Genomic DNA, 22411 nt, shown 5'->3' on the forward strand with positions numbered 1-22411 from the left:
AGTTTACGTTTGGCAGTGATTGGTCATTATTGATCCTGAAGAAGGCAACAGTGGTCGTTGAATTTAATCTGTGAATACCTTTGTGTTGGAAGAAAGTTTAGCACTGTATGTTAAGATAAAAGTGCATCATATTGACGTAGGTGTAAGAATGGAACAATGAAAAGTGATGAATAATGCAAAAAAATATGAATATTAAGAAAATTCAGACCGGAAAAGATGCTTGGTTGTTACGGTCGATCCTAAACTAGCCCGAATCGTTGTGCTGTTGCCAGGCAACATTTCGACGAAGTTGGTGCCGGTGCTTTCGTCCCGTCGAGTCCAGATGATACTTGGCGAAACAAGAGCTGAGGACACACACATAGATGGGAATGACGTAATTGACGCCAACCACCAGTAACTCAGCATCATCATCATCACCACTAACTGAGCGTTTTTAACTCTAGCATATATCTACATATTTCTTCTCTATTACACAGAATCTGCAGATAAGCTACTATTAAGCATCACGGCGCGCCCGAGAAATACTTACTTTAGTAAGACCTAGAAACATTAGGCGATACATTGGCTTTACTAATCTGTGTTGCTTTTTTTTTTAAAGTAATACTACAGTTTATATTCATAGAGACTGGAAACCAATAGACCCATTTCCAGTTACGGCGGCCATTTTGAACTATTTGAGGTCAGCTCGGGGCCATGCACCAAAACGAGGCAGGGCATGGTCCAGGGGCTCTTGAAGACCCTGAAGTGTTGGAATATAGGTACGCCTTCTTTGTTGGTAAATTTCACCCCTCTAAGGTGGAATACTGTGGTACATGTGCCTTTCCAGTATAGAAAATATTGTTGTGGACATTTGGACATGATTTTGGCAAAATTTTTACTTAGTTCAATCACAATCAACCACCTTTCATAGTGGAAGGGAAGCCGAACTAAGAATATCTTAGCTATGTTTTAGTATATTTATAGATCTTACTTATAGTATATTTCTGACAAAGCAAAGTGATTCATTTAATGTTAACGAAGCTGCACCTAACGGCCGACATGTGACGTCATCATCCTGGAGCCTCCAGCCGCTCTGACAACTACACGTCCTCCCTCCGGGCCGGGCCAGACACAGATGATGACACGCGCCATTTTGGTTGCTGCATGCTGAAAATCACAGTAAATTTTGCTGTAATGCACAGAAACAATAAGGCAATAATCAAAAAAAATATGGTGTACTGTAATTAGTCTGGTATTTATCCATGTTCAACTTGTACACTTCCGAAACGTCGCCGCAAGGAAATGAATGGACACGAGGCTATCGTATAGAGCGAATTCCACCCTATACTGCTTAGGACAACATTAACTTACATACTTCATGATGCAATGCTACGTACCGTTAGACACCGGTTGATAAGTTCCTGATTTCATGAGATGGATGCCGGCTGGACGACTAAATCCCGAGCCAATATATTCCTGCCCTCCGTTTATCTTAGAGGACCTGAAAGGCACAAATCATTCTAAAACTACGGAAGAATACAAATATCAACAGTACTTGTATTTTGCAAGTATAGCGATATGACTGCACGAGTCTTACAACTTTTGGGCTGATCGCGTATACGAAGCAGCTGGGCAGCACATTCTTGTTAGTAACGTTACGTGGTTAGTGGAGACAGTTTTAAAAGATGCCCATTTCATTTAATTGTCCGCATCAGGCCACAGCAAATAAATGTTATGGATGAATATTCTGCAGATTCAGAATTTGATGCGAGAGGGCAAAAAACAAGATGGGCAAAAAAAACAAGATGGCTAGATTTTCAAAACAGACACTATAAATGTTAGGAATTGATGGAACCGAACATGGTATCTTAATCAACAAGTCTTTCATTCCTGTACATGTATTCTAGAAGTGCACAAAGTGACATTAGTGTGGTAGACCGGTACGACTTACTAAGATTTCAACTACACTCATAGCTACAACACTGGCATAACTACTATCGAGTGAATTTCAGTCATGACTACCTCTGAGTCAATAGAGTCACTTCTATAAGTACAAGAAGAGTTCGGAGACCTCAGATCTCCATGAAATATTTTACTTATGCAAATTATACTTCGCCATGTACACCTTTAACTGACTTACACAGGTCACAATGTTAACAGTCCAGTCATTTGCCACTTAGAAGAACTATGGTACTTTTGCTTTAATTATGTGAATAAGGAATCTATTTGCATAATTGATATCTATCAAAGCTCCATTTTCAATAAAACTACATATGTTACATGTTTTTGAGTCCTATAATAGAAAACACTGCATTTTCCTCAAAGATTCCGCAAAATAAGTTCAAATTTGCATAATTTGCATTTCATTATGCACATTTCTGTCTAAGCTGCCTGCATACTAAATATGATGGAAATCCGTCGTTCCTTTCTTCAATTACTTTCCTTGGAAGATTTTTATAACACCGCCCCAGCAGTTCCAGAGCAGGCTTCTAGGGGGTCCAAATCTACACCACAGACTATCTGCCACAAAAAAAATCAAGCACGGTGGTCAAATTCATGCTCAGAAACTCCCATGTCCAGCCAAATTCGAACGCTGTTCCACGATGTTCGAAATGACGTAATCGAATCCGAACACGCGTTCGATTCGGGGTCACCTGCGGTCATCGGAAGTTCTTACAGTAAATCTGCGCGGCCGGGCCTCTTTCCCGGCATCAGGAAAAAAAACTACGTTTGTCGCAAATATTACCTGTTTTCTGGAGAGTATATCCATGCTGGCACTTAAGTTGTGGACATCTAACATTTAACGAAGCAACTAGCGTCGTTTTTTGTGACATTGAATATTAGAAGGATTGTTTACGACGGTGTTAATTACCCCCTCCCCCTATCCGTGCGGCATGACATGCGTTCAAACATCGTAAAGGTATAGCCTCCTGTGCAGGCTTCCTATAACGGCGGCATATATATTGGGATGGGGGGGAGTTGTGTAGCCGAGGGAGTTGTGTAGCCGAGGGTCGCGCCGTTATCTAGATAACGGCGCGACCCTCGGCTACACAACTCCCTCGGCTACACAACTCCCCCCCCCCCTCCCAATATATATGCCGCCGTTATAGGAAGCCTGCACAGGAGGCTAGTAAAGGTACGGCTCCAAGAAACATCTAACTTACCTCATTAACGATTTAACGATTAAAAATGACCGTAACGGCTTTCCCGAGGTTTGTGTTTTGGGGATTTTTGAAAAATGTCCTTGATTTTGAATTATTGGTGATTGAGTGCGAAAAATGTCAAAAAATGCCATTTTTTCACAGATTTGTCGATATTTACAATACTTAGAAAAAGAAATTAAAAAATCCCAAAAACACAAATTTTTGTTTTGTTCCTGGTCGACGAAAAATATGAAGATAAGAGATATTCATTGACATTTAAAGCCAGGCCTTTGCGATGTGTGCCTGGAAATATGGATCTCCCTAAAACCTGAAAATTATCGTGTTTGGGAGCAAAATATAGAAAAATCAGCCATTCAGCGCAAATTGACGACATTCAAAGTTTGCAAAATCGCTAATTTCGTTTTATTTTTACAAAATTTTCCCGTCCCTACTATTTTGTTTATTTATAAATGTTTTGCCGTTAGCCAAAATGTTGCCCCGTGTAACCCGATACCTTGTCGAACGCGCGTAGCAACGGGAAAGAATACCCTAGTGACAGACCACCGTGCTTGGCGGGTATTTGAGGAAATGAAATCATTTTACTTTCTCATTCATGGTTAGGGAGTAATAGCTGACCAAAGTTACGCCCCCACCCCATACAAATAAAGCATTATAGACCAATTCAGTGCTTCGGTCTAAAATTCAATCTCTTTATCAGAATTTTCAAACTTTACATTCAAACGATAGGGCACTTGGCGGGTATTTGAGGAAATGAAATCATTTTACTTTGTCATTCATGGTTAGGGAGTAATAGCCGACCAAAGTTACGCCCCCCACCCCATACTTATAAAGCATTATAGACCAATTCAGTGCTCCGGTCTAAAATTCAATCTCTTTATTAGAATGTTCAAACTTTACATTCAAACGATAGGGCACTTGGCGGGTATTTGAGGAAATGAAATCATTTTACTTTCTCATTCATGGTTAGGGAGTAATAGCTGACCAAAGTAACACCCCCCCACCCCATACTTACAAAGCATTATAGACCAATTCAGTGCTCTGGTCTAAAATTCAATCTCTTTATCAGAATGTTCAAACTTTACATTCAAACGATAGGGCACTTGGCGGGTATTTGAGGAAATGAAATCACTTTACTTTCTCATTCATGGTTAGGAAGTAATAGCTGACCAAAGTTACGCCCCCACCCCATACAAATAAAGCATTATAGACCAATTCAGTGCTCCGGTCTAAAATTCAATCTCTTTATCAGAATGTTCAAACTTTACATTCAAACGATAGGGCACTTGGCGGGTATTTGAGGAAATGAAATCATTTTACTTTCTCATTCATGGTTAGGGAGTAATAGCTGACCAAAGTTACGCCCCCCACCCCATACTTATAAAGCATTATAGACCAATTCAGTGCTCCGGTCTAAAATTCAATCTCTTTATCAGAATGTTCAAACTTTACATTCAAACGATAGGGCACTTGGCGGGTATTTGAGGAAATGAAATCACTTTACTTTCTCATTCATGGTTAGGAAGTAATAGCTGACCAAAGTTACGCCCCCACCCCATACTTATAAAGCATTATAGACCAATTCAGTGCTCCGATCTAAAATTCAATCTCTTAATTAGAATGTTCAAACTTTACATTTAAACGATAGGGCACTTGGCGGGTATTTGAGGAAATGAAATCACTTTACTTTCTCATTCATGGTTAGGGAGTAATAGCTGACCAAAGTTACGCCCCCCACCCCATACTTATAAAGCATTATAGACCAATTCAGTGCTCCGGTCTAAAATTCAATCTCTTTATCAGAATTTTCAAACTTTACATTCAAGCGATAGGGCACTTGGCGGGTATTTGAGGAAATGAAATCACTTTACTTTCTCATTCATGGTAAGGAAGTAATAGCTGACCAAATTTACGCCCCCACCCCATACTTATAAAGCATTATAGACCACTTCAGTGCTCCGGTCTAAAATTCAATCTCTTTATCAGAATTTTCAAACTTTACATTCAAACGATAGGGCACTTGGCGGGTATTTGAGGAAATGAAATCATTTTACTTTCTCATTCATGGTTAGGGAGTAATAGCTGACCAAAGTTACGCCCCCCACCCCATACAAATAAAGCATTATAGACCAATTCAGTGCTCTGGTCTAAAATTCAATCTCTTTATCAGAATGTTCAAACTTTACATTCAAACGATAGGGCACTTGGCGGGTATTTGAGGAAATGAAATCACTTTACTTTCTCATTCATGGTTAGGAAGTAATAGCTGACCAAAGTTACGCCCCCACCCTATACAAATAAAGCATTATAGACCAATTCAGTGCTCCGGTCTAAAATTCAATCTCTTTATCAGAATGTTCAAACTTTACATTCAAACGATAGGGCACTTGGCGGGTATTTGAGGAAATGAAATCATTTTACTTTCTCATTCATGGTTAGGGAGTAATAGCTGACCAAAGTTACGCCCCCCACCCCATACTTATAAAGCATTATAGACCAATTCAGTGCTCCGGTCTAAAATTCAATCTCTTTATCAGAATGTTCAAACTTTACATTCAAACGATAGGGCACTTGGCGGGTATTTGAGGAAATGAAATCACTTTACTTTCTCATTCATGGTTAGGAAGTAATAGCTGACCAAAGTTACGCCCCCACCCCATACTTATAAAGCATTATAGACCAATTCAGTGCTCCGATCTAAAATTCAATCTCTTAATTAGAATGTTCAAACTTTACATTTAAACGATAGGGCACTTGGCGGGTATTTGAGGAAATGAAATCACTTTACTTTCTCATTCATGGTTAGGGAGTAATAGCTGACCAAAGTTACGCCCCCCACCCCATACTTATAAAGCATTATAGACCAATTCAGTGCTCCGGTCTAAAATTCAATCTCTTTATCAGAATGTTCAAACTTTACATTCAAACGATAGGGCACTTGGCGGGTATTTGAGGAAATGAAATCACTTTACTTTCTCATTCATGGTAAGGAAGTAATAGCTGACCAAATTTACGCCCCCACCCCATACTTATAAAGCATTATAGACCACTTCAGTGCTCCGGTCTAAAATTCAATCTCTTTATCAGAATGTTCAAACTTTACATTCAAACGATAGGGCACTTGGCGGGTATTTGAGGAAATGAAATCATTTTACTTTCTCATTCATGGTTAGGGAGTAATAGCTGACCAAAGTTACGCCCCCCACCCCATACAAATAAAGCATTATAGACCAATTCAGTGCTCCGGTCTAAAATTCAATCTCTTTATCAGAATGTTCAAACTTTACATTCAAACGATAGGGCACTTGGCGGGTATTTGAGGAAATGAAATCATTTTACTTTCTCATTCATGGTTAGGGAGTAATAGCTGACCAAAGTTACGCCCCCCACCCCATACTTATAAAGCATTATAGACCAATTCAGTGCTCCGGTCTAAAATTCAATCTCTTTATTAGAATGTTCAAACTTTACATTCAAACGATAGGGCACTTGGCGGGTATTTGAGGAAATGAAATCATTTTACTTTCTCATTCGTGGTTAGGGAGTAATAGCTGACCAAAGTTACGCCCCCCACCCCATACTTATAAAGCATTATAGACCAATTCAGTGCTCCGGTCTAAAATTCAATCTCTTTATCAGAATGTTCAAACTTTACATTCAAACGATAGGGCACTTGGCGGGTATTTGAGGAAATGAAATCACTTTACTTTCTCATTCATGGTAAGGAAGTGATAGCTGACCAAAGTTACGCCCCCCACCCCATACTTATAAAGCATTATAGACCAATTCAGTGCTCCGATCTAAAATTCAATCTCTTAATTAGAATGTTCAAACTTTACATTTAAACGATAGGGCACTTGGCGGGTATTTGAGGAAATGAAATCACTTTACTTTCTCATTCATGGTTAGGGAGTAATAGCTGACCAAAGTTACGCCCCCCACCCCATACTTATAAAGCATTATAGACCAATTCAGTGCTCCGGTCTAAAATTCAATCTCTTTATCAGAATGTTCAAACTTTACATTCAAACGATAGGGCACTTGGCGGGTATTTGAGGAAATGAAATCACTTTACTTTCTCATTCATGGTAAGGAAGTAATAGCTGACCAAATTTACGCCCCCACCCCATACTTATAAAGCATTATAGACCACTTCAGTGCTCCGGTCTAAAATTCAATCTCTTTATCAGAATTTTCAAACTTTACATTCAAACGATAGGGCACTTGGCGGGTATTTGAGGAAATGAAATCATTTTACTTTCTCATTCATGGTTAGGGAGTAATAGCTGACCAAAGTTACGCCCCCCACCCCATACAAATAAAGCATTATAGACCAATTCAGTGCTCCGGTCTAAAATTCAATCTCTTTATCAGAATGTTCAAACTTTACATTCAAACGATAGGGCACTTGGCGGGTATTTGAGGAAATGAAATCATTTTACTTTCTCATTCATGGTTAGGGAGTAATAGCTGACCAAAGTTACGCCCCCACCCCATACTTATAAAGCATTATAGACCAATTCAGTGCTCCGGTCTAAAATTCAATCTCTTTATTAGAATGTTCAAACTTTACATTCAAACGATAGGGCACTTGGCGGGTATTTGAGGAAATGAAATCATTTTACTTTCTCATTCATGGTTAGGGAGTAATAGCTGACCAAAGTTACGCCCCCCACCCCATACTTATAAAGCATTATAGACCAATTCAGTGCTCCGGTCTAAAATTCAATCTCTTTATCAGAATGTTCAAACTTTACATTCAAACGATAGGGCACTTGGCGGGTATTTGAGGAAATGAAATCACTTTACTTTCTCATTCATGGTAAGGAAGTAATAGCTGACCAAAGTTACGCCCCCACCCCATACTTATAAAGCATTATAGACCAATTCAGTGCTCCGGTCTAAAATTCAATCTCTTTATCAGAATTTTCAAACTTTACATTCAAACGATAGGGCACTTGGCGGGTATTTGAGGAAATGAAATCATTTTACTTTCTCATTCATGGTTAGGGAGTAATAGCTGACCAAAGTTACGCCCCGACCCCATACAAATAAAGCATTATAGACCAATTCAGTGCTCCGGTCTAAAATTCAATCTCTTTATCAGAATGTTCAAACTTTACATTCAAACGATAGGGCACTTGGCGGGTATTTGAGGAAATGAAATCATTTTACTTTCTCATTCATGGTTAGGGAGTAATAGCTGACCAAAGTTACGCCCCCCACCCCATACTTATAAAGCATTATAGACCAATTCAGTGCTCCGGTCTAAAATTCAATCTCTTTATTAGAATGTTCAAACTTTACATTCAAACGATAGGGCACTTGGCGGGTATTTGAGGAAATGAAATCATTTTACTTTCTCATTCATGGTTAGGGAGTAATAGCTGACCAAAGTTACGCCCCCCACCCCATACTTATAAAGCATTATAGACCAATTCAGTGCTCCGGTCTAAAATTCAATCTCTTTATCAGAATGTTCAAACTTTACATTCAAACGATAGGGCACTTGGCGGGTATTTGAGGAAATGAAATCACTTTACTTTCTCATTCATGGTAAGGAAGTAATAGCTGACCAAAGTTACGCCCCCACCCCATACTTATAAAGCATTATAGACCAATTCAGTGCTCCGGTCTAAAATTCAATCTCTTTATCAGAATTTTCAAACTTTACATTCAAACGATAGGGCACTTGGCGGGTATTTGAGGAAATGAAATCATTTTACTTTCTCATTCATGGTTAGGGAGTAATAGCTGACCAAAGTTACGCCCCGACCCCATACAAATAAAGCATTATAGACCAATTCAGTGCTCCGGTCTAAAATTCAATCTCTTTATCAGAATGTTCAAACTTTACATTCAAACGATAGGGCACTTGGCGGGTATTTGAGGAAATGAAATCATTTTACTTTCTCATTCATGGTTAGGGAGTAATAGCTGACCAAAGTTACGCCCCCCACCCCATACTTATAAAGCATTATAGACCAATTCAGTGCTCCGGTCTAAAATTCAATCTCTTTATTAGAATGTTCAAACTTTACATTCAAACGATAGGGCACTTGGCGGGTATTTGAGGAAATGAAATCATTTTACTTTCTCATTCATGGTTAGGGAGTAATAGCTGACCAAAGTTACGCCCCCCACCCCATACTTATAAAGCATTATAGACCAATTCAGTGCTCCGGTCTAAAATTCAATCTCTTTATCAGAATTTTCAAACTTTACATTCAAACGATAGGGCACTTGGCGGGTATTTGAGGAAATGAAATCACTTTACTTTCTCATTCATGGTTAGGGAGTAATAGCTGACCAAAGTTACGCCCCCCACCCCATACTTATAAAGCATTATAGACCAATTCAGTGCTCCGGTCTAAAATTCAATCTCTTTATCAGAATGTTCAAACTTTACATTCAAACGATAGGGCACTTGGCGGGTATTTGAGGAAATGAAATCATTTTACTTTCTCATTCATGGTTAGGGAGTAATAGCTGACCAAAGTTACGCCCCCCACCCCATACTTATAAAGCATTATAGACCAATTCAGTGCTCCGGTCTAAAATTCAATCTCTTTATCAGAATGTTCAAACTTTACATTCAAACGATAGGGCACTTGGCGGGTATTTGAGGAAATGAAATCATTTTACTTTCTCATTCATGGTAAGGGAGTAATAGCTGACCAAAGTTACGCCCCCCACCCCATACTTATAAAGCATTATAGACCAATTCAGTGCTCCGTTCTAAAATTCAATCTCTTTATCAGAATGTTCAAACTTTATATTCAAACGATAGGGCACTTGGCGGGTATTTGAGGAAATGAAATCATTTTACTTTCTCATTCATGGTTAGGGAGTAATAGCTGACCAAAGTTACGCCCCCCACCCCATACTTATAAAGCATTATAGACCAATTCAGTGCTCCGGTCTAAAATTCAATCTCTTTATTAGAATGTTCAAACTTTACATTCAAACGATAGGGCACTTGGCGGGTATTTGAGGAAATGAAATCACTTTACTTTCTCATTCATGGTTAGGGAGTAATAGCTGACCAAAGTTACGCCCCCCACCCCATACTTATAAAGCATTATAGACCAATTCAGTGCTCCGGTCTAAAATTCAATCTCTTTATCAGAATGTTCAAACTTTACATTCAAACGATAGGGCACTTGGCGGGTATTTGAGGAAATGAAATCACTTTACTTTCTCATTCATGGTTAGGAAGTAATAGCTGACCAAAGTTACGCCCCCACCCCATACTTATAAAGCATTATAGACCAATTCAGTGCTCCGATCTAAAATTCAATCTCTTAATTAGAATGTTCAAACTTTACATTTAAACGATAGGGCACTTGGCGGGTATTTGAGGAAATGAAATCACTTTACTTTCTCATTCATGGTTAGGGAGTAATAGCTGACCAAAGTTACGCCCCCCACCCCATACTTATAAAGCATTATAGACCAATTCAGTGCTCCGGTCTAAAATTCAATCTCTTTATCAGAATGTTCAAACTTTACATTCAAACGATAGGGCACTTGGCGGGTATTTGAGGAAATGAAATCATTTTACTTTCTCATTCATGGTTAGGGAGTAATAGCTGACCAAAGTTACGCCCCCCACCCCATACTTATAAAGCATTATAGACCAATTCAGTGCTCCGGTCTAAAATTCAATCTCTTTATCAGAATGTTCAAACTTTACATTCAAACGATAGGGCACTTGGCGGGTATTTGAGGAAATGAAATCATTTTACTTTCTCATTCATGGTTAGGGAGTAATAGCTGACCAAAGTTACGCCCCCCACCCCATACTTATAAAGCATTATAGACCAATTCAGTGCTCCGGTCTAAAATTCAATCTCTTTATCAGAATGTTCAAACTTTACATTCAAACGATAGGGCACTTGGCGGGTATTTGAGGAAATGAAATCATTTTACTTTCTCATTCATGGTAAGGGAGTAATAGCTGACCAAAGTTACGCCCCCCACCCCATACTTATAAAGCATTATAGACCAATTCAGTGCTCCGTTCTAAAATTCAATCTCTTTATCAGAATGTTCAAACTTTATATTCAAACGATAGGGCACTTGGCGGGTATTTGAGGAAATGAAATCATTTTACTTTCTCATTCATGGTTAGGGAGTAATAGCTGACCAAAGTTACGCCCCCCACCCCATACTTATAAAGCATTATAGACCAATTCAGTGCTCCGGTCTAAAATTCAATCTCTTTATTAGAATGTTCAAACTTTACATTCAAACGATAGGGCACTTGGCGGGTATTTGAGGAAATGAAATCACTTTACTTTCTCATTCATGGTTAGGGAGTAATAGCTGACCAAAGTTACGCCCCCCACCCCATACTTATAAAGCATTATAGACCAATTCAGTGCTCCGGTCTAAAATTCAATCTCTTTATCAGAATGTTCAAACTTTACATTCAAACGATAGGGCACTTGGCGGGTATTTGAGGAAATGAAATCATTTTACTTTCTCATTCATGGTTAGGGAGTAATAGCTGACCAAAGTTACGCCCCCCACCCCATACTTATAAAGCATTATAGACCAATTCAGTGCTCCGGTCTAAAATTCAATCTCTTTATCAGAATGTTCAAACTTTACATTCAAACGATAGGGCACTTGGCGGGTATTTGAGGAAATGAAATCATTTTACTTTCTCATTCATGGTAAGGGAGTAATAGCTGACCAAAGTTACGCCCCCCACCCCATACTTATAAAGCATTATAGACCAATTCAGTGCTCCGTTCTAAAATTCAATCTCTTTATCAGAATGTTCAAACTTTATATTCAAACGATAGGGCACTTGGCGGGTATTTGAGGAAATGAAATCATTTTACTTTCTCATTCATGGTTAGGGAGTAATAGCTGACCAAAGTTACGCCCCCCACCCCATACTTATAAAGCATTATAGACCAATTCAGTGCTCCGGTCTAAAATTCAATCTCTTTATCAGAATGTTCAAACTTTACATTCAAACGATAGGGCACTTGGCGGGTATTTGAGGAAATGAAATCATTTTACTTTCTCATTCATGGTTAGGAAGTAATAGCTGACCAAAGTTACGCCCCCATCCCATACTTATAAAGCATTATAGACCAATTCAGTGCTCCGGTCTAAAATTCAATCTCTTTATCAGAATGTTCAAACTTTACATTCAAACGATAGGGCACTTGGCGGGTATTTGAGGAAATGAAATCATTTTACTTTCTCATTCATGGTTAGGGAGTAATAGCTGACCAAAGTTACGCCCCCCACCCCATACTTATTAAGCATTATAGACCAATTCAGTGCTCCGGTCTAAAATTCAATCTCTTTATCAGAATGTTCAAACTTTACATTCAAACGATAAGGCACTTGGCGGGTATTTGAGGAAATGAAATCATTTTACTTTCTCATTCATGGTTAGGAAGTAATAGCTGACCAAAGTTACGCCCCCACCCCATACTTTTAAAGCATTATAGACCAATTCAGTGCTCCGGTCTAAAATTCAATCTCTTTATCAGAATGTTCAAACTTTACATTCAAACGATAGGGCACTTGGCGGGTATTTGAGGAAATGAAATCATTTTACTTTCTCATTCATGGTAAGGGAGTAATAGCTGACCAAAGTTACGCCCCCCACCCCATACTTATAAAGCATTATAGACCAATTCAGTGCTCCGTTCTAAAATTCAATCTCTTTATCAGAATGTTCAAACTTTACATTCAAACGATAGGGCACTTGGCGGGTATTTGAGGAAATGAAATCACTTTACTTTCTCATTCATGGTTAGGAAGTAATAGCTGACCAAAGTTACGCCCCCACCCCATACTTATAAAGCATTATAGACCAATTCAGTGCTCCGGTCTAAAATTCAATCTCTTTATCAGAATGTTCAAACTTTACATTCAAACGATAGGGCACTTGGCGGGTATTTGAGGAAATGAAATCATTTCACTTTCTCATTTATGGTTAGGGAGTAATAGCTGAACAAAGTTACGCCCCCCACCCCATACTTATAAAGCATTATAGACCGATTCAGGTCTAAAATTCAATCTCTTTATCAGAATTTTCAAACTTTACATTCAAACGATAGGGCACTTGGCGGGTATTTGAGAAAATGAAATCACTTTACTTTCTCATTCATGGTTAGGGAGTAATAGCTGACCAAAGTTACGCCCCCCACCCCATACTTATAAAGCATTATAGACCAATTCAGTGCTCCGGTCTAAAATTCAATCTCTTTATCAGAATGTTCAAACTTTACATTCAAACGATAGGGCACTTGGCGGGTATTTGAGGAAATGAAATCATTTTACTTTCTCATTCATGGTAAGGGAGTAATAGCTGACCAAAGTTACGCCCCCCACCCCATACTTATAAAGCATTATAGACCAATTCAGTGCTCCGTTCTAAAATTCAATCTCTTTATCAGAATGTTCAAACTTTATATTCAAACGATAGGGCACTTGGCGGGTATTTGAGGAAATGAAATCATTTTACTTTCTCATTCATGGTTAGGGAGTAATAGCTGACCAAAGTTACGCCCCCCACCCCATACTTATAAAGCATTATAGACCAATTCAGTGCTCCGGTCTAAAATTCAATCTCTTTATCAGAATGTTCAAACTTTACATTCAAACGATAGGGCACTTGGCGGGTATTTGAGGAAATGAAATCATTTTACTTTCTCATTCATGGTTAGGAAGTAATAGCTGACCAAAGTTACGCCCCCATCCCATACTTATAAAGCATTATAGACCAATTCAGTGCTCCGGTCTAAAATTCAATCTCTTTATCAGAATGTTCAAACTTTACATTCAAACGATAGGGCACTTGGCGGGTATTTGAGGAAATGAAATCATTTTACTTTCTCATTCATGGTTAGGGAGTAATAGCTGACCAAAGTTACGCCCCCCACCCCATACAAATAAAGCATTATAGACCAATTCAGTGCTCCGGTCTAAAATTCAATCTCTTTATCAGAATGTTCAAACTTTACATTCAAACGATAGGGCACTTGGCGGGTATTTGAGGAAATGAAATCATTTTACTTTCTCATTCATGGTTAGGGAGTAATAGCTGACCAAAGTTACGCCCCCCACCCCATACTTATAAAGCATTATAGACCAATTCAGTGCTCCGGTCTAAAATTCAATCTCTTTATTAGAATGTTCAAACTTTACATTCAAACGATAGGGCACTTGGCGGGTATTTGAGGAAATGAAATCACTTTACTTTCTCATTCATGGTTAGGGAGTAATAGCTGACCAAAGTTACGCCCCCCACCCCATACTTATAAAGCATTATAGACCAATTCAGTGCTCCGGTCTAAAATTCAATCTCTTTATCAGAATGTTCAAACTTTACATTCAAACGATAGGGCACTTGGCGGGTATTTGAGGAAATGAAATCATTTTACTTTCTCATTCATGGTTAGGGAGTAATAGCTGACCAAAGTTACGCCCCCCACCCCATACTTATAAAGCATTATAGACCAATTCAGTGCTCCGGTCTAAAATTCAATCTCTTTATCAGAATGTTCAAACTTTACATTCAAACGATAAGGCACTTGGCGGGTATTTGAGGAAATGAAATCATTTTACTTTCTCATTCATGGTTAGGAAGTAATAGCTGACCAAAGTTACGCCCCCACCCCATACTTTTAAAGCATTATAGACCAATTCAGTGCTCCGGTCTAAAATTCAATCTCTTTATCAGAATGTTCAAACTTTACATTCAAACGATAGGGCACTTGGCGGGTATTTGAGGAAATGAAATCATTTTACTTTCTCATTCATGGTAAGGGAGTAATAGCTGACCAAAGTTACGCCCCCCACCCCATACTTATAAAGCATTATAGACCAATTCAGTGCTCCGTTCTAAAATTCAATCTCTTTATCAGAATGTTCAAACTTTACATTCAAACGATAGGGCACTTGGCGGGTATTTGAGGAAATGAAATCACTTTACTTTCTCATTCATGGTTAGGAAGTAATAGCTGACCAAAGTTACGCCCCCACCCCATACTTATAAAGCATTATAGACCAATTCAGTGCTCCGGTCTAAAATTCAATCTCTTTATCAGAATGTTCAAACTTTACATTCAAACGATAGGGCACTTGGCGGGTATTTGAGGAAATGAAATCATTTCACTTTCTCATTTATGGTTAGGGAGTAATAGCTGAACAAAGTTACGCCCCCCACCCCATACTTATAAAGCATTATAGACCGATTCAGGTCTAAAATTCAATCTCTTTATCAGAATGTTCAAACTTTACATTCAAACGATAGGGCACTTGGCGGGTATTTGAGAAAATGAAATCACTTTACTTTCTCATTCATGGTTAGGGAGTAATAGCTGACCAAAGTTACGCCCCCCACCCCATACTTATAAAGCATTATAGACCAATTCAGTGCTCCGGTCTAAAATTCAATCTCTTTATCAGAATGTTCAAACTTTACATTCAAACGATAGGGCACTTGGCGGGTATTTGAGGAAATGAAATCATTTTACTTTCTCATTCATGGTTAGGGAGTAATAGCTGACCAAAGTTACGCACCCCACCCCATACTTATAAAGCATTATAGACCAATTCAGTGCTCCGGTCTAAAATTCAATCTCTTTATCAGAATGTTCAAACTTTACATTCAAACGATAGGGCACTTGGCGGGTATTTGAGGAAATGAAACCATTTTACTTTCTCATTCATGGTTAGGAAGTAATAGCTGACCAAAGTTACGCCCCCCACCCCATACTTATAAAGCATTATAGACCGATTCAGGTCTAAAATTCAATCTCTTTATCAGAATGTTCAAACTTTACATTCAAACGATAGGGCACTTGGCGGGTATTTGAGAAAATGAAATCACTTTACTTTCTCATTCATGGTTAGGGAGTAATAGCTGACCAAAGTTACGCCCCCCACCCCATACTTATAAAGCATTATAGACCAATTCAGTGCTCCGGTCTAAAATTCAATCTCTTTATCAGAATGTTCAAACTTTACATTCAAACGATAGGGCACTTGGCGGGTATTTGAGGAAATGAAATCATTTTACTTTCTCATTCATGGTTAGGGAGTAATAGCTGACCAAAGTTACGCACCCCACCCCATACTTATAAAGCATTATAGACCAATTCAGTGCTCCGGTCTAAAATTCAATCTCTTTATCAGAATGTTCAAACTTTACATTCAAACGATAAGGCACTTGGCGGGTATTTGAGGAAATGAAATCATTTTACTTTCTCATTCATGGTTAGGAAGTAATAGCTGACCAAAGTTACGCCCCCACCCCATACTTTTAAAGCATTATAGACCAATTCAGTGCTCCGGTCTAAAATTCAATCTCTTTATCAGAATGTTCAAACTTTACATTCAAACGATAGGGCACTTGGCGGGTATTTGAGGAAATGAAATCATTTTACTTTCTCATTCATGGTAAGGGAGTAATAGCTGACCAAAGTTACGCCCCCCACCCCATACTTATAAAGCATTATAGACCAATTCAGTGCTCCGTTCTAAAATTCAATCTCTTTATCAGAATGTTCAAACTTTACATTCAAACGATAGGGCACTTGGCGGGTATTTGAGGAAATGAAATCACTTTACTTTCTCATTCATGGTTAGGAAGTAATAGCTGACCAAAGTTACGCCCCCACCCCATACTTATAAAGCATTATAGACCAATTCAGTGCTCCGGTCTAAAATTCAATCTCTTTATCAGAATGTTCAAACTTTACATTCAAACGATAGGGCACTTGGCGGGTATTTGAGGAAATGAAATCATTTCACTTTCTCATTTATGGTTAGGGAGTAATAGCTGAACAAAGTTACGCCCCCCACCCCATACTTATAAAGCATTATAGACCGATTCAGGTCTAAAATTCAATCTCTTTATCAGAATGTTCAAACTTTACATTCAAACGATAGGGCACTTGGCGGGTATTTGAGAAAATGAAATCACTTTACTTTCTCATTCATGGTTAGGGAGTAATAGCTGACCAAAGTTACGCCCCCCACCCCATACTTATAAAGCATTATAGACCAATTCAGTGCTCCGGTCTAAAATTCAATCTCTTTATCAGAATGTTCAAACTTTACATTCAAACGATAGGGCACTTGGCGGGTATTTGAGGAAATGAAATCATTTTACTTTCTCATTCATGGTAAGGGAGTAATAGCTGACCAAAGTTACGCCCCCCACCCCATACTTATAAAGCATTATAGACCAATTCAGTGCTCCGTTCTAAAATTCAATCTCTTTATCAGAATGTTCAAACTTTATATTCAAACGATAGGGCACTTGGCGGGTATTTGAGGAAATGAAATCATTTTACTTTCTCATTCATGGTTAGGGAGTAATAGCTGACCAAAGTTACGCCCCCCACCCCATACTTATAAAGCATTATAGACCAATTCAGTGCTCCGGTCTAAAATTCAATCTCTTTATCAGAATGTTCAAACTTTACATTCAAACGATAGGGCACTTGGCGGGTATTTGAGGAAATGAAATCACTTTACTTTCTCATTCATGGTTAGGAAGTAATAGCTGACCAAAGTTACGCCCCCATCCCATACTTATAAAGCATTATAGACCAATTCAGTGCTCCGGTCTAAAATTCAATCTCTTTATCAGAATGTTCAAACTTTACATTCAAACGATAGGGCACTTGGCGGGTATTTGAGGAAATGAAATCATTTTACTTTCTCATTCATGGTTAGGGAGTAATAGCTGACCAAAGTTACGCCCCCCACCCCATACAAATAAAGCATTATAGACCAATTCAGTGCTCCGGTCTAAAATTCAATCTCTTTATCAGAATGTTCAAACTTTACATTCAAACGATAGGGCACTTGGCGGGTATTTGAGGAAATGAAATCATTTTACTTTCTCATTCATGGTTAGGGAGTAATAGCTGACCAAAGTTACGCCCCCCACCCCATACTTATAAAGCATTATAGACCAATTCAGTGCTCCGGTCTAAAATTCAATCTCTTTATTAGAATGTTCAAACTTTACATTCAAACGATAGGGCACTTGGCGGGTATTTGAGGAAATGAAATCACTTTACTTTCTCATTCATGGTTAGGGAGTAATAGCTGACCAAAGTTACGCCCCCCACCCCATACTTATAAAGCATTATAGACCAATTCAGTGCTCCGGTCTAAAATTCAATCTCTTTATCAGAATGTTCAAACTTTACATTCAAACGATAGGGCACTTGGCGGGTATTTGAGGAAATGAAATCATTTTACTTTCTCATTCATGGTTAGGGAGTAATAGCTGACCAAAGTTACGCCCCCCACCCCATACTTATAAAGCATTATAGACCAATTCAGTGCTCCGGTCTAAAATTCAATCTCTTTATCAGAATGTTCAAACTTTACATTCAAACGATAAGGCACTTGGCGGGTATTTGAGGAAATGAAATCATTTTACTTTCTCATTCATGGTTAGGAAGTAATAGCTGACCAAAGTTACGCCCCCACCCCATACTTTTAAAGCATTATAGACCAATTCAGTGCTCCGGTCTAAAATTCAATCTCTTTATCAGAATGTTCAAACTTTACATTCAAACGATAGGGCACTTGGCGGGTATTTGAGGAAATGAAATCATTTTACTTTCTCATTCATGGTAAGGGAGTAATAGCTGACCAAAGTTACGCCCCCCACCCCATACTTATAAAGCATTATAGACCAATTCAGTGCTCCGTTCTAAAATTCAATCTCTTTATCAGAATGTTCAAACTTTACATTCAAACGATAGGGCACTTGGCGGGTATTTGAGGAAATGAAATCACTTTACTTTCTCATTCATGGTTAGGAAGTAATAGCTGACCAAAGTTACGCCCCCACCCCATACTTATAAAGCATTATAGACCAATTCAGTGCTCCGGTCTAAAATTCAATCTCTTTATCAGAATGTTCAAACTTTACATTCAAACGATAGGGCACTTGGCGGGTATTTGAGGAAATGAAATCATTTCACTTTCTCATTTATGGTTAGGGAGTAATAGCTGAACAAAGTTACGCCCCCCACCCCATACTTATAAAGCATTATAGACCGATTCAGGTCTAAAATTCAATCTCTTTATCAGAATGTTCAAACTTTACATTCAAACGATAGGGCACTTGGCGGGTATTTGAGAAAATGAAATCACTTTACTTTCTCATTCATGGTTAGGGAGTAATAGCTGACCAAAGTTACGCCCCCCACCCCATACTTATAAAGCATTATAGACCAATTCAGTGCTCCGGTCTAAAATTCAATCTCTTTATCAGAATGTTCAAACTTTACATTCAAACGATAGGGCACTTGGCGGGTATTTGAGGAAATGAAATCATTTTACTTTCTCATTCATGGTTAGGGAGTAATAGCTGACCAAAGTTACGCACCCCACCCCATACTTATAAAGCATTATAGACCAATTCAGTGCTCCGGTCTAAAATTCAATCTCTTTATCAGAATGTTCAAACTTTACATTCAAACGATAGGGCACTTGGCGGGTATTTGAGGAAATGAAACCATTTTACTTTCTCATTCATGGTTAGGAAGTAATAGCTGACCAAAGTTACGCCCCCACCCCATACTTTTAAAGCATTATAGACCAATTCAGTGCTCCGGTCTAAAATTCAATCTCTTTATCAGAATGTTCAAACTTTACATTCAAACGATAGGGCACTTGGCGGGTATTTGAGGAAATGAAATCATTTTACTTTCTCATTCATGGTAAGGGAGTAATAGCTGACCAAAGTTACGCCCCCCACCCCATACTTATAAAGCATTATAGACCAATTCAGTGCTCCGTTCTAAAATTCAATCTCTTTATCAGAATGTTCAAACTTTATATTCAAACGATAGGGCACTTGGCGGGTATTTGAGGAAATGAAATCATTTTACTTTCTCATTCATGGTTAGGGAGTAATAGCTGACCAAAGTTACGCCCCCCACCCCATACTTATAAAGCATTATAGACCAATTCAGTGCTCCGGTCTAAAATTCAATCTCTTTATCAGAATGTTCAAACTTTACATTCAAACGATAGGGCACTTGGCGGGTATTTGAGGAAATGAAATCATTTTACTTTCTCATTCATGGTTAGGAAGTAATAGCTGACCAAAGTTACGCCCCCACCCCATACTTATAAAGCATTATAGACCAATTCAGTGCTCCGGTCTAAAATTCAATCTCTTTATCAGAATGTTCAAACTTTACATTCAAACGATAGGGCACTTGGCGGGTATTTGAGGAAATGAAACCATTTTACTTTCTCATTCATGGTTAGGAAGTAACAGCTGACCAAAGTTACGCCCCCACCCCATACTTTTAAAGCATTATAGACCAATTCAGTGCTCCGGTCTAAAATTCAATCTCTTTATCAGAATGTTCAAACTTTACATTCAAACGATAGGGCACTTGGCGGGTATTTGAGGAAATGAAATCATTTTACTTTCTCATTCATGGTTAGGGAGTAATAGCTGACCAAAGTTACGCCCCCACCCCATACTTATAAAGCATTATAGACCAATTCAGTGCTCCGGTCTAAAATTCAATTTCTTTTTCAGAATGTTCAAACTTTACATTCAAACGATAGGGCACTTGGCGGGTATTTGAGGAAATGAAATCATTTTACTTTCTCATTCATGGTTAGGGAGTAATAGCTGACCAAAGTTACGCCCCCCACCCCATACTTATAAAGCATTATAGACCAATTCAGTGCTCCGGTCTAAAATTCAATCTCTTTATCAGAATGTTCAAACTTTACATTCAAACGATAGGGCACTTGGTGGGTATTTGAGGAAATGAAATCACTTTACTTTCTCATTCATGGTTAGGAAGTAATAGCTGACCAAATTTACGCCCCCACCCCATACTTATAAAGCATTATAGACCACTTCAGTGCTCCGGTCTAAAATTCAATCTCTTTATCAGAATTTTCAAACTTTACATTCAAACGATAGGGCACTTGGCGGGTATTTGAGGAAATGAAATCATTTTACTTTCTCATTCATGGTTAGGGAGTAATAGCTGACCAAAGTTACGCCCCCCACCCCATACTAATAAAGCATTATAGACCAATTCAGTGCTCCGGTCTAAAATTCAATCTCTTTATTAGAATGTTCAAACTTTACATTCAAACGATAGGGCACTTGGCGGGTATTTGAGGAAATGAAATCACTTTACTTTCTCATTCATGGTTAGGGAGTAATAGCTGACCAAAGTTACGCCCCCCACCCCATACTTATAAAGCATTATAGACCAATTCAGTGCTCCGGTCTAAAATTCAATCTCTTTATCAGAATGTTCAAACTTTACATTCAAACGATAGGGCACTTGGCGGGTATTTGAGGAAATGAAATCATTTTACTTTCTCATTCATGGTTAGGGAGTAATAGCTGACCAAAGTTACGCCCCCCACCCCATACTTATAAAGCATTATAGACCAATTCAGTGCTCCGGTCTAAAATTCAATCTCTTTATCAGAATGTTCAAACTTTACATTCAAACGATAAGGCACTTGGCGGGTATTTGAGGAAATGAAATCATTTTACTTTCTCATTCATGGTTAGGAAGTAATAGCTGACCAAAGTTACGCCCCCACCCCATACTTATAAAGCATTATAGACCAATTCAGTGCTCCGGTCTAAAATTCAATCTCTTTATCAGAATGTTCAAACTTTACATTCAAACGATAGGGCACTTGGCGGGTATTTGAGGAAATGAAATCATTTCACTTTCTCATTCATGGTTAGGGAGTAATAGCTGAACAAAGTTACGCCCCCCACCCCATACTTATAAAGCATTATAGACCGATTCAGGTCTAAAATTCAATCTCTTTATCAGAATGTTCAAACTTTACATTCAAACGATAGGGCACTTGGCGGGTATTTGAGGAAATGAAATCACTTTACTTTCTCATTCATGGTTAGGGAGTAATAGCTGACCAAAGTTACGCCCCCACCCCATACTTTTAAAGCATTATAGACCAATTCAGTGCTCCGGTCTAAAATTCAATCTCTTTATCAGAATGTTCAAACTTTACATTCAAACGATAGGGCACTTGGCGGGTATTTGAGGAAATGAAATCATTTTACTTTCTCATTCATGGTAAGGGAGTAATAGCTGACCAAAGTTACGCCCACCACCCCATACTTATAAAGCATTATAGACCAATTCAGTGCTCCGTTCTAAAATTCAATCTCTTTATCAGAATGTTCAAACTTTATATTCAAACGATAGGGCACTTGGCGGGTATTTGAGGAAATGAAA

The 22411-nt window shown here is 38.5% G+C and overlaps 1 protein-coding gene across 1 annotated transcript in view; it reads right to left on the reverse strand.

Annotated features, from left to right (window-relative positions):
- Window positions 1–970: 970 nt before the first annotated feature.
- LOC136423570 (low-density lipoprotein receptor-related protein 4-like) overlaps window positions 971–22411 on the reverse strand; it is a 29945-nt gene continuing 8504 nt past the window's right edge. The window contains exons 4-5 of the mRNA XM_066411793.1: window positions 1377–1480; window positions 971–1146 (exon numbers count right to left, since the gene is read on the reverse strand). Coding sequence (XP_066267890.1) covers window positions 971–1146; window positions 1377–1480 — 280 coding nt within the window. The remainder of the gene's footprint in view (window positions 1147–1376; window positions 1481–22411) is intronic.

The sequence above is a fragment of the Branchiostoma lanceolatum genome, chromosome 17 (genome assembly GCF_035083965.1).
Source record: "Branchiostoma lanceolatum isolate klBraLanc5 chromosome 17, klBraLanc5.hap2, whole genome shotgun sequence".
Classification (NCBI taxonomy): domain Eukaryota; kingdom Metazoa; phylum Chordata; class Leptocardii; order Amphioxiformes; family Branchiostomatidae; genus Branchiostoma; species Branchiostoma lanceolatum.